The 18,304-nt window shown below is 38.9% G+C and overlaps 1 protein-coding gene across 1 annotated transcript in view; it reads left to right on the forward strand.

Annotated features, from left to right (window-relative positions):
* The window catches only part of DPP6 (dipeptidyl peptidase like 6), a gene marked incomplete at both ends in the record, with an annotated part of 415,156 nt that overhangs the window by 355,038 nt on the left and 41,814 nt on the right, over positions 1-18,304 (forward strand). The window contains 4 exons of the mRNA XM_084281883.1: positions 7,912-8,066; positions 8,900-8,997; positions 13,810-13,933; positions 14,839-14,877. Coding sequence (XP_084138009.1) covers positions 7,912-8,066; positions 8,900-8,997; positions 13,810-13,933; positions 14,839-14,877 — 416 coding nt within the window. The remainder of the gene's footprint in view (positions 1-7,911; positions 8,067-8,899; positions 8,998-13,809; positions 13,934-14,838; positions 14,878-18,304) is intronic.

Genomic DNA, 18,304 nt, shown 5'->3' on the forward strand with positions numbered 1-18,304 from the left:
TTGTTAAGAGCTATTGTAAGCATTAACTTTGGATCCTTTTGAAAGCAAACAGCAAAGGATTGCTAATGATGGTGGACAGGAGAGAAAAACCCAGAAGCATAAAGAAGGAAAAGTTATGAAAACAAAAGTGGGATGTGGAGACAACTCAGTGTTGTTCTACTTTGGTGTACATCTCCCTTTATGTCTTGCAGTGTTTGCTGCAAAACTGGCTACAAAATATTAATGTGACCTCAAGATGGTATGGCAGTGTGTATGGAGTGTGGTCACCTTGCCTGCCTAGAGGGTCTGGAGTGGGGAGCAGACCTCCCAAGGCACTTGTGTGCATCTATTTTTATATATTTTTTTGGTGGTTTCATTTTAATTATTTTTCATTAAATCTATTTCTATGAATGAGGGGAACTTTAAACATTCACAATTTCTTAGTTATTACAGCCTGACCATCTTCATGCACTCTGCTGAATGCAAAGAGCTGCAGAGAAGTACCCGAGGAGAGAATCAGGCCTGTAATAGCTGCTGTCAGTGTTCTGAAGTCCCCAAGCTCTTAGCAGCAAAGAAGGTCTGGCAACTACTTATCAATAACCTTGTAAACATCACCTCAGTGCCCTGACTCACACAGGAACTACAGGATCCTTTGGTGAAAGGAACACAACAAATTAGAGGAATCAATGGACCAGGAAAAACAACAAAACATTAAACCAGCAGTTTTGATGTGGTTGAGATGCCCTCCTGAAGTGGCCACAGTCCTTCTCCTTGTCCTAAAACCTGTTCTCAAGGAAACCATGGTGGGCACTGCAGATATTTGGGACTGTGGAAAAGGAGCCTGGATTTGAGTGGTCAAAAATTGGGCAACATCTGAGCACACGGAGGCAGAAAGCATAGGATGAGCCCTCATCCACTGCAGGTGGAGATGAGCTGCTCCTTCTTCCCAAGGGCACAGCTGAAGGCTCTGCATGTCCTCTGGCATCCTTCCTGCTTACTCAGACTAGGAAGGATGACGCTGCACACCCTGTTCACAGCACTGTGAGTCCCTGAGACCAGACAACATCCCAAGTCAGGGTGCTGCATAACTGATTAGTAAGATGGTTGGTTTGAGGGCTAGGATGGCAAACAAACCCCTGCTCTGCCTGTTCCTCCTCAACCAGGAGGAGACCAGGGGAAAAGATAGCATCTCACCAGAGTGTTCTGCAAGGAACACAGGGCTGCAAGGCTGCACGAGCAGAAAACAACATGTGTTCAAGCAATTAAGCTGCATGACTAAGGGGAAATTAATGACACTTGCAGCCCACACCTTCCCCGTGCTTGAGGAGATGCAAATCTCCTGGCTGGGCTCCTTCCCCCAAGATGGGGGGCTCCATGTTCCCGCAGCTGCTGAAGAGATGGGAGCACCTCGACTGTGTGATGCTGCTGCCATCGGGTGGTGGCTTTTTGGGATCAAGGATTTTATGTTAAAGTGTGTCCTTTAAAGCATGTCCTCAAATACCACAGGGGAAAGTAATAGTTTATCTTTACATAAGCCCATTGCCTGTCATAGCAGAGGAGGATGTGTGTTTTGAGAAGGAATAAGGGGTCAATGGGATGAACACAGCACTCAGTTTTCCTTAAGGATCTCTTTGATGATGGCACAAACAGCTTGAGAACATTTCTTGCCTGCATACAGGAATCATGGGATTGGGTTGAGACTGGATTTTGGAGTGTTCTCTCTGCTCCTTTTTTTTTGTTGTATTTTCTTTGTTGTTTTTTTGTGTTTGTTTGATTTGTAACCTTCACCTGTTTCCAAAAGGGCATAGAGCTGTTTAGTGATCCTGAAAAATGACTTTTTTTTTTTTTATCTGACTCAATTACAAAACTCTAAAACAGTATTAATACCACTGAAATCAATAGTGCTGCAGGGCTATTGCTGACATCAGCATAAAATATCGTCAACACAGGAAAATGTAGATTGGATATAAAACAGTAATCTAACAAAAATAATACAAAAAAAAAAAGTAATATAAAACAGATTTTTATTCTATTTGAATACACATAACTACTTTTACACCCATTTTATATGCATTAAAGTGACTTAATGGAAGTCATTGTGGAGCTGCACTACAGCAACTGAGAGAAAATTTGGCTTACTTATGTGCAGAAGATGGTGTTCTTCTGAAGCCACCCCTGAAAAACAAGTCAGGGAAGGCCAATGTGAACAATGTGCTTTCCCTAACCATGTAAAAATACCTGCTTTTAAACTAGACAATAGTAATCAATTTGGATGTGTGGTTGGTGGTTTGAGATGATCTAGTAATTGATTTTAAAACAAGTGGCAGCTGTCAAATAAGCATCTGTATTTATGTGATGTTTCTCTGACAACCCTTGGGGTTTCGCTATCTCAGAACTCTTTGTTTCCTCCGTTCCTACACCCCCTTTTGGTTCTCTGATCTCTCTTCCTCTTATCTTCTTTTGATGCTTCCTACTGATAAATTCTTTTGAGTTTTCTTTCCTAATGTAAGCCTTGGCCTTTGTACTAGGCTTTAATTTCATTTTGCTTAAGATTCCTTTTTATTAACAGTTTTAATAAAATAGTAAAATGCCTTCAGCACACCAAATCCTAAATGATCTGAGCATCATCTACTATACATTGCACAAACAAAACCACTGTTTCTGCTTCCTGGAATCACTGTGCTTTGCCACATCAGCAATAAATAACATATAAATTAGAAGTTCCCTCTGACAGACTAAATCTTATATAGTTCTTTATGTAAAAGTACTCTGAAATTAATGGGTCTATTAACAGCCCGCTAGATGTACTTAAATGTGTGTGTGTCTGTGTGTACATCTACTCAGAGGAGAATCAAACTGTATTCTGTCTTTGTTGTCTTCTGTGGGCACAACATTAAGAATATTGTTTTGATTTCCTACAGAAGAAAAAAGTTCAATGTCTGGAGCAAGAAAATAATTTTAATTGTATGAAAGAAATTGATTTATTTAATAAGTAAATCCTTCTAAGTGTCTCTACACACTATACCCTTTTTTGACCTTTAGAGATGCAGAAAGCCTCTATTTTCTAGATGCAGTTAAGAAAAGCCTTTCTGCTCAGTCTCCAAGGATGCCTCCTCAATAACTGAAGTTACTTTTCTGAAGTTAATGATACTGTAATTGTAACACAAGGGGCTTTGCCAAAGGTAGACACACCATTCAGATTACAAAGTTCACTTGTTTGTCTGCAGCACTGATCTATGGGAAAGCCATTTTTCTCTTTGAAGAGAAAAGGTTAGTTTCTTTCTATTCACTATAATATTTTTCCCTGGCCATTCTTATTGGAAGACGATAGCAGCCAAAGACTGAAAAGGCCTTAGGACCAGTCCTACACTGACTTGCTCCCTCCTGTAGAAAAGCTTTCTGTGGCACTGTTTGTGGGGATGTACATGCACATTTACTGCCACACTTCCCAGGGGAGCTGGATGTGTGGACCTGTACGTATGGGCACATCCAGAAGATGTCTGTGGAGTGACATGCTTAGGTGAGGTCCTGCCTTACACAAAGCAGAAGCATCTGGACAGCCAAAGAAAAGTGTTTGATCAAAGTGGTGTCTTCAGCTGGTTTTGTCTTGCATGGAAATTGGACTGTTGATGCTTGTATAGTCTCAGTGGCTGAATTATACGGCTAATAAACTCAATCTCTGTTGAGTATGAGAACAGAAAAACAAACAAACAAACAAAACACTTTAGAATGATTCCTTTTTTTTTTTTTTCTCTGTTTTTATTTGGAAGTGACAGAAAGGAGTTGCAACAGCAACTGTCAGAGGACTAAGCTAGCCAATCATTCTTGTCTCCTTGTGCAAGTCTCTGTTTCATTTAACTCACAGTTGGAAATTGCAAGTCATTCATAATGACTTTGTAAGCTGGAAGAAAAGTCTAAGCAGCCAATGGATTTCCCATTCAGCTCCTGGTGGAGGCTTCAGGTTTTCACTGACAGCAAGCCAGAACTTGGTCACCTTCAGCAGAATCACAAGTATGACTCAGGACTGGCAGAGGCTGTGGAAATAGATTTTTAGAAACTTGTGAAGAAATGCGTTTCTCGCCCTCCGTGGCCATAATGCTTCTGTGCACTTATTACCAAGACGGAGCTCAGCTGGTTGAGAACTCTGCATAAGCCTGGGAAGCAGATTTATCACAGAAATGTCTGTAGAGATAGCTCAATGGCAGATTAGGTTATACAACATTAAAACCACCTGCACAGATTTCCAGATGTCATTCACAAAACAGGTTTTACCCAGAATCTTCTGGTTGCTACTGAGGTTGCAGAAGATAAACCCCTGATGCTCTTGTCTCCTCTTCTTTAAGAAATTGGTTGCCTAAAGTAACTACAAGTCTCCAATTTCATTGCTCTTGCAAGTACCGCTGGCATAAATTCAATCTTGAAAGAAGCAGACAGACACTTCCTTTCCTTTTACACGCATGCTGGGTTAGTTTTGGCTGAGACACCTGCTAGAAATATCCATCCAACTGCTCATCTGCTATGCAGTCCATCCAAGGCTTGCCCATAAGGTACCATTGCTAAGTGCTACATCTGAACCCAATTTCATCACGTCTTGTTACTTGCCAGCCAAGAAGCACAGCAAGGGACTGCTGCTCCCTGTTTCCTGGTGATGAGCAGAGAAGCATCTAGTAGGAAATGTGTTCCTCTGAGGAGATGGCATTCCTGACATGGGCAGCCCGACCCACTCTGGATGCTCTTCAGGTCTCCACACCAAAGACTAGCAGCTACGTAATGCAATCTTTAATCCAGTTCTATCAAGATTACTCTCTTCACATCTCTGCTGTTGCCTCCATTTTTTATTATTTTTTTTTCATCCTTCTCATGCAATGATATTAGAGTCTTGAAAAGGGATATATACCCACCTCCAGCCCAGGATTTTAATTGCTCCTCCTGAGGTCTGTTATCTCATGAAACCCTTTGTTTCACACAGTTTTGAAATGGTCATTCTGTTCAGTCTTATTCAGCTAGAATAGGTGTTAAAATACACATCCTGTAATGCTCTGTAAGCATAAGCTATTGATGGGATCCCATGTGAAGGCCATTTCTAAAGCAGTTTTGATTTTTACCTGAACCGGTATGTCAGTACATGCATTGCTAGGAGAAAACAAAGGATTGACCTCAGCAGTGTGACTTTATATACAAGGCTTGCCCACTTGGACTGCCACCTTCCTCAGCCACAGCCAGAAATGCCCCACGTCAAGCTGTCTCATGACTTTGTGTTTCACTGGATGACCACCTGGACAATATGTGTCTCCCACCAAGGATTCACGACTTCTAACCAAGGTCATTGTGCTGTTTCAGAATGGTTCAATGTTGAATGGGGTAACATAGAATAAGTATTGACTGCGTTTGAACCTGGACAGACAAAGAGCTGGAAAAAAAGGAGCACAGAGCCACCGGCAGCTGATTGAGGAATCTCCACACCTCACATCCTTCCTACATCATGTAGCACCTAGCAACTGAAAGCTGTAAAGAAGAGAGCAAGAGTTGTGTTCAATATATCCTCTTAGCTAGGAGCTTGTAAGGAGTACGTGGAGGGGGACGTTTAATGAGAACCATGTTTCTTACAGATGTGAAGTGGGATCTGAAGTGACATAGAAAGACCCTGGGGTCTTTCTGATTTTCTGATTGTGCAGTAAATACAGGCACAAAGAATAAAGTGTCCCCAAAAGTAAATTGTCTGCAAATTATGTTCTGCTTTCAGCTGAAACTTTCTGACACAATTGTATTTCAGAAGAATGCTCGCTGGTTTGCTATAGCTAACTGATCTCTCTAATAATGGCAAGGTCCTGGCTTTCTTTCAAAGCAAAGGTTCACACTATTAAATCTCATTAACAGAGGACTACAAAACCTGTGCTAAAACCTTTCTTGGCATGTGACCTTCAGCAGAACTGCTTCATTAAGCCTGAGATCCCTGAGAAAATGTTTGCTGAATAAAGTCATTCTTAATTAATGTTAAAATGTCAAGAATTCATCTGCCACCCATTTTTACCTTTTCCGTTATACTTTTAATTATGACCTTAATAAGGTAGCAACATAAAAGTCAAGAACAGCATATTTTAAATGTATACACAACAGGCAGGACAATGCAGCAAAAGAAATATAACAGAGATGTACTTTCCCATGTGGTATTTGCAACTTCCTAGACATTTTCCTAAACCCTCAAGATGTTGCCATTAAGTACTGATTAATTAATTAATTAACTGTAGAAAGCCTAAATTTTGATGATTTTCCCTTGCACCTTTCCTAATGTTACCTTGAATGCTATCTCAAGCCCAGTGTAAGTCTGAAGTAACAAAGATTGCCCCATTTGATCTATGACAAATCTCATTGTGTATCTATTCTCCAAGGAGATTCATCCAAGATTTTATTTCAAAAATAATAATAAAATAAAATAAAATAAAATAAAATAAAATAAAATAAAATAAAATAAAATAAAATAAAATAAAATAAAATAAAATAAAATAAAATAAAATAAAATAAATATCTTTGGTGAATTTCTACTCTTCAGCCCAGGTGGGCATTTTGGTTGGACTAAGAGGTCATTAGAGAGTGGTGTGCAAACACAGTGGGTCCAAACTCTGAAAATCCACATTCATTTCTCCAATGACCAGTGATGATAACAAAAGTTGGAGCTGCCCAGACCTGTACAGTTGGACGTCAGTGGTGAAAGCTCAGAAACACTCTGCAGCCTCTTTAATTCTTATTTTCACATTAAAGTAACAGCACCTGTCTTCCTGCCCATCAATCTGTACAGCATATGCAAACCCTTCTGCTCTGGTTTAAATAGGAATGACTCATATGATATTAAGCCTCTTAATGAAAATGGATTACATTATTGCCTTTTGCAAAATAGGAGGTTTAAAAAAGCCAAGTTAGTGTCTTCCAAATGTCAGTAACTGGAGACACTTTGGACAAAGAGTGAATTTTATAGCTTTTCTGAATATCTATAAGCTGGTCATCTTTGCAATGAAGCATATTAAACGATAAGAGAAAGTATTAGAAATTAAAAGTCCTTTGAATTTATACTAAATGTGAATTAGTTTCTGCCAGACTTCAAAATTGTTTCTTATGATTGTAAACTTGTTTTCCACTTACATACTTGAACTCTGACATGCTTGTATTGTCATCTTTCCAAGTACTTTGTCAACAACAACCACACCTCTGACCCTGGCTACTTATGGAATATTGCTTTGCAAAAATGGCTTTTAAAATGAAATAGGGATAAAATTCAAGATGGCAACCAGGCCACAGACTCTAAGGAAAAGGGTTACAAAGTTCCAACATTGCATAATTTACAGGAAATCGGTATTTTTGTTTATTTCCAACTGGCAACAGAGATTAGGAAGATTCAAATTTCATCTGAACCACTTGTACCTATAAAGGCTGTATAAAGGCTGGTTGAATCCACTGATAGTGTCTAGTATGACTGTAAAGTATTTATGGAGGAGAATTAAACCTCAGCCACTGCAGTATTTCCATGGGGTATAACAGCCCCAAGGGAGCCTTGCTTTTGTTGTTATCAGGCATGTAGGAACCCAAAACCTGTATGTTCTCATACCCAAGCACAGGACACATAGTAGGAACAGGAGGACCCTTTGTTCTTTCATGAATAGTTTGATGTTTCTTGAGCAATACAATTATGCTTAATAACCTATATATTCAGAGTAATTGTTATCAGTTGTGTTCATTTGTGTATATGGCATAATTTAATAAACATTTTAATTGATATTCCTGTGGCATCTTCCCTGTGCTGTGATTAGACTGGGATTTTCATATCTACATTATTTTCATTTATTGCTAACTAGTTATTTACATCTAATAGTCTTTTCTTTTCCTCTCTCTCCCTCTCTGTCTGTTTTTTTATTTTTATTTTTATTTTTTTTTTATTAGAGGAGATCTTGAAGACACATATTGCTCATTGGTGGTCTCCTGATGGCACCAGGTTAGCATATGCAACAATTAATGCCTCCAGAGTCCCCACCATGGAGATCCCAGTATACACTGGCAGCCTTTACCCTACTGTTAAAATGTATCATTATCCAAAGGTAAGGGAAAAATACAGATAACAGTCCTGCTGTTCTAGTTTGGAAAATAAATAAATAAATAAATAAATAAATAAATAAATAAATAAATAAATAAATAAATATTTTTTTCCTTGGTAGGCTCAGACAGGAGACTGTATAATAGTACATATTCATAAGTAATGAAAATAAACAGATCTAAAAAAAAATCAGCCATTCATCAGTAAATGGTCTTCATTGTTCTTTAGCTGTATTTGTAGAACTGCCGTTTTCTGATTCAAGCATTAGTCATTCCAAATGTAATTAAAATATTTTTTTTTCAATTCTTGCTTTGTACCTGAACAAAAGCAATTGTGCTTCCATGCTAGATAGGAGTTAACAATGTCTAAGAGTTTGCAAGCAAGCCTTACTACACTTAGGTTCATGCCTTATATGTAGGTTTTTTTGGAAAGTAACTGTGACCCAACAGGTCATGTCCTTTCCTACAATACACAATGAATCCATATTTTACTGTGTTTACCATTATCTTGTTAGACAACCTTTTTAACAAACATAAAAAAAATGAAATGTTTATAGTCACCAGGAAACAGTATCTTTTACCAAGAATAGATGAATGTTAATTAAAATTTCCCCTTTATTCTCCCTAACAAACTTTGCACACCTCTGTGCTGCACCACTGCCATTCCAGCTTCCCTGAGAATGGCCTCATACAAAAAGAGTGCATTTTATGATCCTTGGGCTTGTCATAAATCAAAACCAAAATGTGTTTTGTTTTGTTTTGTTTTGTTTTGTTTATATTATCTTATTTTATCTTACCTTACCTTTACTTTACCTTATTTTATCTTATTGAAATCTAGGCTGGAATGGAAAACCCAACTATCTCTTTGCACGTGATTGGTCTGAATGGCCCTACCCACGACCTGGAAATGACTCCACCAGATGATCAGAGAATGAGGTAGGTTCTTCCTGGTGCTGGGATACCTGGCACCAATTCTGTTAGGGGTTTTTATCAGACACTTACTGTTTTTTGAGATCATTTTACATTCACTTTCTTTGCCACTGTTAAAGAGTTTCACTTTGGGTAAATCAGATTAAATTTTTTCATATGTTTTTTCTTCTTACATGTATTTTTCTGGAACACTATTAGCTTTTTACTCAAAATTGCTGTGACCCAATCTAACTTCAGAGTAGAGTTATTTCCAGAGTACTCAGCAAAATGTCCCAAAATCCATAAGAGCACTTTCATTTCACATGTAATCACTGGCATTGTAAAGGGATTATTGTCTGCAGCCTGTACAGAAGACCATGAAGCAGAAACAGGGCAGATCTCTAACCCAGCAAATGTGAGCTCATTGCTTCTTGACTTGAGCATAGGAATGAAACCAGAAGGACATTCTGCCAAATACTTCTTAGTATTCACTAAAAATAAATAAATAAGAAAACTTTTGCTGTTTTTAAGGCAAATATATTTGAGAAGTTTGACTGCAATTCAGCCAGCTGCTTTGCCACCCATTTTTAATCAAGCAAGTGCTTTGTCCTTTTTGCATTCAGCAAGAGCTGAAAAGTTTGGCTTGGACTTTGGCTCGTGGTCAAAGCTGGAGGTACATTTATGGGTCAGTGAACACTTGTAAGGAGCATCATGTTGTTCCAGCCTGCTCTCAGGAGAGAAACAGCTTTAGTCAAAGCCTGGCACACCTACCTGCAAAGCTCAAGCGTTGGGTCCAAGTCTGGATTTCAGTAACTTTGATTTACACTTGAAATAGGTTTCCAGCACACTGAGAGAAACCAGACTGCTTCTTCATGTAAATTATCCACAGAGGCCCAACCATACAGCATCATAATGCTTTCCATGCACATCCAACGTAATGCTGCAAGGTTTTCATTCCCAGCACATCACTGGTTCACATGGCAGCATCCAAGCATGCTCACCTTTCTGGACTGCTTGCTAAGTTAGGCTGCTGGATCCCTGATTCCAGTGCCAAGAGAGTTACTGATACAGCACTGAGCTAATGATACAGGGCAAGGGAAGGTGTTGGGTTGATCTTCCTTAGGCATAATAAGTACATAAGGCCTGTGCCTGATAGCTGTGCACAGGCTGGGTAGTCATCTAACAAGATGCTAAACCAGTGGGATCACTTACTGTGGAAATTACCTTTCTTTGCATTAAAGCTAATGCCAACCCCACAACACAATAAGTCTGAAAGGCTCCAATTCAAACCCAATTATGAAACAAAAGATGTCTGCCCTGTGAACAAGCCAAATGGGTAGAACTGCAGTTGCCTTCAGAAAACCAGCTTCAGGTCTGCATGTGGCAGGCAGCAATGCCAGCTCTTCGTACCCAAACCCCAGGATCAGAACTGCAATTCCTTGACAATATCATTTTCCTGCTCGTACCGCACTCCATAAACATAGACCCAGAAATGCTTTAATTAGAGTAATAACTTGAGGTTGCAGGATCCATGTTGTTAATAAATTTGTGCTATGTGGCTATGGGTGGCTGTAATTTCTTTGGTAGCAATCAATACTGTAAAATGATGCAAAATATATCATAATTAATTAGTCTCTTTATATTTCATCAAAAACATGGCAATTTCCATCCCTGGGGCATGATATAAGTAGAGCTGCTAGAGCAATAGGGGTATTTTCATTATGCATATATTTTCCAAAATGAGAGGATTAGTGTGATAATGTTTCATTAAATAGACAAGAGAGATGCACCAAAGAGCTAGTTACAGAAAGGAGTACCAAAGGTTCAGGGGAAGCTGAAAATAAGGCTCTGCAAGCAGAGTGGACCTATATGGAGCATTTCAGTGTGCCCAATCTGTTTACACAGAGGATATATGGGCAGAGCAACCAGATATATGATACATGATATATGGACAGAGCTTGGTGCTTCTTTTATCTGCAGCAAAGTGCTTTAGTACAATTGATCATTTTAAGAATAAAGTGGAAATATACCATTTTTTTTTTCTTTTCTTTTAGATTTAAAGAAATACAAATTTTCCACAAATTTGGGATAATTATAAAAAAAAAAAAAAAATGATGATGGGAAGCAAATTTGGGGATAAAAGGGCACCCTTACAAAATTATTTTCATTTTTAAAAATCTGTCATTATATTCATTTTTTCCAAATTTTCTGTAATGTCATTCTTTGCTGTGAGAAAAAGAAAGTGGAGGGAGGGTAAAAAAATGCAGTAAAATAAAATATTCTGACATGTCATGTCTGAGAGGCATTTTTATTTTGATGAAAAACACTGGACTCATAACAATAAATTGCTACGTCAGCAGGTGGTGGGAATTAGACCATGGTCCAACTTATTCTTCATGTCACATTTGCATCTCAGATGGCAAATGAAGGAAAGATGTTATCTCTCTGAGTGCAGAATTCATCCCTGGTCCTTCCGCAGACCATGACCATAAGTAATGGAGGAACTCAGACAACTGTGTGTTCTTTGTCATGCTTAGGTCTTACTTGCTACTATTGCAGTGCAAATATTAATAGTTTATCTTCATACCTCCACAAAGCAGCCAAGCAGCATTAGGGCACAAACAAGGGCACTACACAATAACCATGCTCAGGTGTCTGTGAATCCAACCAGTAACGTCTTTACCAGGATGGGCAAATCCCCTGCAAACCTCACAAATCTCCTGGCAGGGCTCAGACAGGCAGTTCCTTTCCCCTGGGAAGGGTAACCACCTCTGATGAAGACGTCTACAAATGAAGCAGTTGGGTATGGTTTAGACTTCACTCTGTGAGAACTAAGTCCTCCTTCAATCAGCTCCCATAAAACCAGGGCTAGGTCAGAGGAGCAATGCTTGGGAAATGCCCTGGCCCCCCACTCCTCTCCGCTGGCTGCTCAGCCTCTCAGAACTGCAGATGTTTGCAGTTAGCTCAGATGAATCACACCATATTGTCTTGTTTTCCTCTTTTAAATGGGAAGCATAAAACCTGGTTGTCCTACAGAAGAGATGTAAGAAGTAAATTAAAGACTTGGTGCCACTCTGAGGCCAGAATAATAAGTACTGTACAAGTACCTACAGTTACCTCCTGTCTGCGGTGTCCATGGGTTTCACAGCCGAGAGAGGCTTTGGAGAGAAATTGCAATTCTGCACGCATCTCCAGGGTGATAGGGAAGATAATATATAACCTAAAATAATAATTAAAAGTTCTCCAGCAAGAACTGTGGCTCCAGTGTTCAAGCAGTGAGAGGGATGTAAAAATTTAGTACATCTTTCAAACATGAAATTGGATTTATGGAAAAAAAAATGCTCCAAGCCACAAAGTGTACTAAATACACCTTCTTTTTCTTTGGAGACTGCATTTTCTCAATTCATTGTAAAAAAGGAAGGTGAGGTGGTTGTACGGTTTAATTTTGCTACATTGTTTTTTTCCTCTTAGGGAAAAAATTGCTAAGCTCTTGCTGATAAAAAGTAAAATTATAATTTTACTTCAAGCATTGAATTTTCAGACTGCTGTTGTCTCACCTGGAAGTATCCTTCCTCCCAGTGTGGTGGATGCAATTGTTGAGGTCTTTTGTTATTTTTCCTCAGCCAAATCCAGGAACTAAATATTACTGAAAACTACAAAATCAATTTCCAACTTGTTATTTTGCTAGACAAACGAGTCTTTGTTACTTTTGCCCTTTCTCTTCAATATATACAGGAGTGCTTGCCAGAACACGGAGTACTTTCCAGTGACACGGCACATTAATTCCAAGGGTAGCAACGATTCCTTATACATATTTTATAGCAAACAAATGAACTAATAAATTTTTTATAGACTGTGTGTTGTGAGGAGTTGTATTATGATTTAAAGGTGTCTTTGGCCCACATAGCCCACTGGTATATTAGACCATCAGTAGCTTTGTCAGCTCAGCAGGAGCTTTATCCTGCAGAAGGGGTGGTGAAGCCCTGAACTGCTGCAGAGGTGGACGTCTGTGAGCACCTCCTAAGAGGGTGACCATCAGAGTATTTATTTGTGAGCCTGGATTTTCCAGCCCAGCCCAGCCTAAGCAGTTGCACTGCTCAATATCGCACATTGCTCAATTTTCCTATGCTTCCTAGGGCAAGATATTGCTTACAGGACTGTGCAGCCCACACTGGCATTTTACTCTGGGTGTTATCACAACCTGAATATGTCCAGCAGCAGAGAACAGCACAGGGAGCGTGGGATGGCAATTTTGCCCGTGCAAACTGTCACATCTCTGCTGACTTCTTTATAGCAACCAGCTGTGACTGTTTTGCAGACACCCTGTGCCTCTCTAAACAATATCCTTCCTGCTCTTTCCCTTCTGATGCAACACTTGGGGATATTTTGGTGTGTAGCAGGGATATTTAGAGACCATTAACTCTTCATAAGCATAAAGAATCTGACCACTGGCAGTGATGGGTTTGAGTCAGCCAGTTAGTCTTCTCAGAATGAAAATTGTTTGCAATTCTTTTTCCACCTGTGCATAAATATGTAGCTCCAGGCATTTCAGTCCTTCGTGGAAGACTGAATAGCTTGAAAGGTTCTTTATCTCTACATGTGGCTTTTCTTTGAAAACGACTTTCAGAAGAGGAAGATAAAACACCTGAACAGCCCTAAAAATGCCATTTTTAGGGGTTGAAATCCACACGTAAGGAAGACTTAGGACAGAAGAAACATCAAGACACGGCATTCACAATTATCAGAGGTGTCCCTGAGCTGCCTCCGACTGCTCAGCCGATTCCTTGGGATGTCAGTAGCGTGCCATTTTTCCCGTTTCATGTTTTTCTGTGTTTTCAGGGACTATTACATAACCATGGTGAAGTGGGCCACCAGCACCAAGGTGGCAGTGAACTGGCTGAACAGGGCCCAGAATGTCTCCATCCTGACGCTGTGTGACGCCACCACAGGCGTCTGCACGAAGGTAGGCGATGAGCCTGGTGGTTACTGGTGTCCTACATGAGGGGGGATTATTTCAGCCACCTTGCCTGGGGACACATCAGCTGCTGCATATTTGTTTAGGCAGACAGAGAATATAAAAACTGCTTGCCATATTTTCTGTGCAAGGGTATTTTTGTTTGTTTGTTTGTTTGTTTTGTTTGTTTTTATATCTTGTGGAAAGGCAGGAGAATTATAGTCATGAACATACTGTGTGTGTATGCACATATGCGTACAAGACAGTGACTGCTTGTCTTGAAATACCTGTGTACAGGCACAGGCACACATACATCAATAAACCATAACCTGAAAATATTTGTGACATTCTACTTCAACGGCATTATGCCCTTGCTTCTCTATCCACACTATAACTTAAGTTAATTAATACCTCCAACAGATATACTAATGTAAATGCATTTATATTGATATTACCTTTGTAAATATTAGATGATCTTTTAAACTGGCATAGATATTTACGTAGTATAATAGTGTTCTGATACACCTTTCCCTTGAAAAAAATGATGCAATGCTGTGCATAGATCACAGTGCTGTCTTTTCTTAACAACCTTGCTTTCAACTTTTATTTATTTTTTACCTACCTTTATTTATTTGGGAAATAATATGCCATGTGGATTTTTTTGTCTGTATGAGTAGAATGTTTCATTGAATGAAAAGAATGAAATGAATGAAGCATGCTGATCCATCAGAGCTGAAATACAGGGCAAGCAGTCACTGGATTACACAGTGATCCCAAAGCACAGGCTTGAACAGTTTGGAGGGTTTTTTGTGCTTCTACACAGATTTTCAAATTCACTCCAACTGCTCTCTGCACTGATAAGCAACATGTAATACATGCAAGTTATGTTATTTAACAATCTTCTTTTGTTTTAGAAACATGAAGATGAAAGTGAAGGTTGGCTGCACAGACAGGTAATAGTTATCTTCTCTTTGTGGTCAAATTATTGGTATTTTTTTTCTTTTCTTTCTTTTTATTTTTTCTACCAAGAAAAAAAAAAAAAAAAAAAAACTAAAACTAAGAAAGGTAAAGGAGTGTGATTTGTGTTACAGAAAACAGTGATTTAAAACCCCTCAGAGGTTTTTGATTTATGTGATTTTTCTATTCTTTTATCTTTTCTTTTTCAAAGAAGAGTGAGGGTTGTTTTTTTCAACATCTTCCTATATTAAACCTGTAGATTTCCAGCATGTAAATCTCTGAAAGATCATTTATAACACTTCCCCAGCAGTCAGTTTGTAAAGTGATCTCAGATTTGATTAAGCTGTTCTTTATAGAAAAGCTGCTGATACCAATTCAACCACAACATTGAACTGTTTTTCATGGGATATGTGACTGCCAGACAGGGAGGAGCGTATCAGATAAAGTACTTGCACTATATCTTCCCAATTCCAGTTTTAAAGTATTTCACATTTTTGTCACAGCTTGCTCAAAGCATCCAAGAACCTATAGAAACTGCAATACATCAGTTCACAGCAAGAACAATGATCTCCTCTCTTCCAGTGGCTGTCCTACAGCAATGGGCTATGTCTGATCCAGATAAAAATCGATTCTACAGAGGAAATAGATTTTGTGCTCCAAACATTTCAAATAATCTTTTACTCTACTTAGATATAGAGTAAAAATATTCTGCCAAAGTATTCTTTGCATTTACAACACCAGTGTTGGCTTGAAGAGAGAACAAAAGCTTCCAAAATAAGCCAAGTCAAGAAAAAATTGAATTGTCCATATTTTGTGTCTTAAAAAAGGAAAAATAAAAAAAGAAAGAAAGAAAAAAGAAAAAAAAAAGAAAAAAAAAAAAAAGAAAGTACTTGTCCTGAACAACTAGTAGGTGATCTGCAAGTTTCTAATGGGCTTCCTTCAGGGAAAAAGAGTTTATTTTAGTGCATCTCCAAATATCATATATTTAGTTTGAGTTTGGAGAAGGATGTTACAAACAAATGGGTCAGACATCTTACTGCTTACTAAGGTAAGCTAACACTTGGTATGGACTTTGGAGACATTTATATTACTTTTCAAAACCATCTGTAAGAGTCTGAAGAATTACAGAGCTCTTTTTGCCTGTATTTCTGACAAGAAAAGTACTTAAAATTTTAGTTTTGACTGAATATATGATTACTAGAATAATTACATTTTCCGTATTTACCCTTAATTCTGTGACACATTGATCTAAAAATCTGGAAAGCCATTTTCATGCCACGTGCATCTATCTGCATATGAGAATGATGTGAAAATGTTGAATGTTAGTGCAATTCCTCTAACCTCTTTAAGGAGATGAATCATACATTAGGCGGCCTCTGAAGGAGCACAGGAGTGTGACTCAGTTCTGAAAAAAATTCCTTGGTTGAGACATCTTAATATAGGTGTATGCATATAAGCCAAGGACCCAATTCCCCGCTGTAGTCAGCTGGTACCATCAACAGTGTTGTCAGACAATTAATGGACCTTGAGCATGATTCAGCCCACCCTGCTGAAGACACCAACTGTCTGGTTGGCCATCTTCTGTATGTTCCATTGGCCAGACCTTCTTTTGAGAAGTACATCAAAATTAAATCAATAAGACTAAGAATCTGTATGCCTCAATCTTTAAAATACTGCCTCATAGTACTCCAGACACATGGTTTCACAAGTGTTCAAGAGCTTTACATTTTTCTTGGGTGTTTAAGTACATCTGATCTTCCTGGGGTAGGGGCAAACTTCACAGTAGGCTGGGAATAGGAGACAAGGAGAAAAAAACATCAGTGAAATAGCAGAAGATACTCTAAAGAGACATGAGGGAGTCTCCAAGGATGACGGAGTTCATATTTTTCAGCTGTCTGAAATACTGGGAGTTTTGAGATATGGCATATGGCCCATGAATTTGATTTTGTTGTTGTTGTTGCAGTGGTTTGGTAACACAGTGAGATTTAATAGTCCATGTATAGAAGGTCATGGTAAATGATCTTGCTTTCCTTTCTGGGCTTCAGTTCATGAGTGAATTTTATTCAAGCCTTGCAACTTTGGAGAGCCTCTCTCCAACACAGGCCAAGAGAGAGACTGGTGTCACTGTCTGGATGACTGAAAAATGGGATTAATTACTCAAAGTGTAATGAGAAATATACACAATTTTCTAGAAAGTGTCTGTCACTCTGAGTCAGATGATATGGCCAGGATTTTCAAACCTTTAGCACAAATAAGAATTTGCATGTGTTTACCAAAGCTGCCAAGGAATTTTGGAAGTTTTTGCTGCTTTTATTTACATGCCTTCCCATGCTCTTCTGAGTATAAAAAACAGACTGACCTTCGTTCATACATTTGATTAAATGTACAAATTCTCTGGGGAAAAAAAAAAAAAAAAAAAAAAAAGATTATAACTGTAAACAGTTCTGTTTCAGTTTTTGTGAAGCAGCCATTTCCAGATGGTGATGGAGACAGTAGAAAGCGATGAAGTCTTTGTTGGCAACATTTTGGTTCCAAGTAAGAAACAGGTTGCTGGAAATGGAGTTGTTGCTGCTTTTTTACTGATGGTGTTCAGGTTGGTCAGTCCCACCAATTCATTCTCCAGCCACAGGGTCATCCTTTCTTTAATGATTATTACTTCAGCTGGAGGATGATGAGGGCTCTGGGTACTCAGCTCCAAGCACTTTTCTCCTTCCTCCTCACCCCTCACAGCAGCAGCTCTGTGTACATCAGCTCCCTGAGCAAGACCACTAAAGGCAAATGGGATCAGGGAGCTACATGTGGTTAGATGTAAGCTTCAAATTAAACTGCTATGGAATTATGCAAAGGTTACCTTCCTTTTATTTTTACTTTTTTTCCTGTAAACGTGAGTCTGAGAGCTCTGAGTTACTGCTATGTGTTGCTGATATAAGGACAGCTTAGTCCTCCATCTGCACAAAGCAAAGGGTTTCTGGAAACTGCCCTTGACAATTTGGGTAAAATTCATTTGTCTAAATACAGAGATCTAGATGAGCAAAAAGACCACAAGAGCCACAAGGACTTAAGAAGTGCCCTACTGAGCCAGACCACTGCTTCCCCAGCTCCATCATTCTCTCTTTAAGTCACAGCAGCTGAGGATATTTAAGAATTGGTGTCAGCTGGCTGCTTTCTGCAGTCCAATCCTCTCGTATTTCACCACCACCTACAATAAAAATATTAGAAATGCTTGAAACTCTGTCTGTGCCTATTTCCTTTAGTGTCTGTTGATGAGTCATGAATTTGTTCAATTGTTTTTTGCACCTTCTGATACCAGCTGTTTTCAGAAGCCTCTTGTGGCAAAAACTTTCAGAAATTCCCTATCTGCTGCAGAGCAAAAATACTAACTTCTACCAGCATTAAATTGATCTCTCATTATTTTCAAGGACT

The sequence above is a fragment of the Netta rufina genome (assembly GCF_964035555.1).
Source record: "Netta rufina genome assembly, chromosome: 2".
Lineage (NCBI taxonomy): Eukaryota > Metazoa > Chordata > Aves > Anseriformes > Anatidae > Netta > Netta rufina.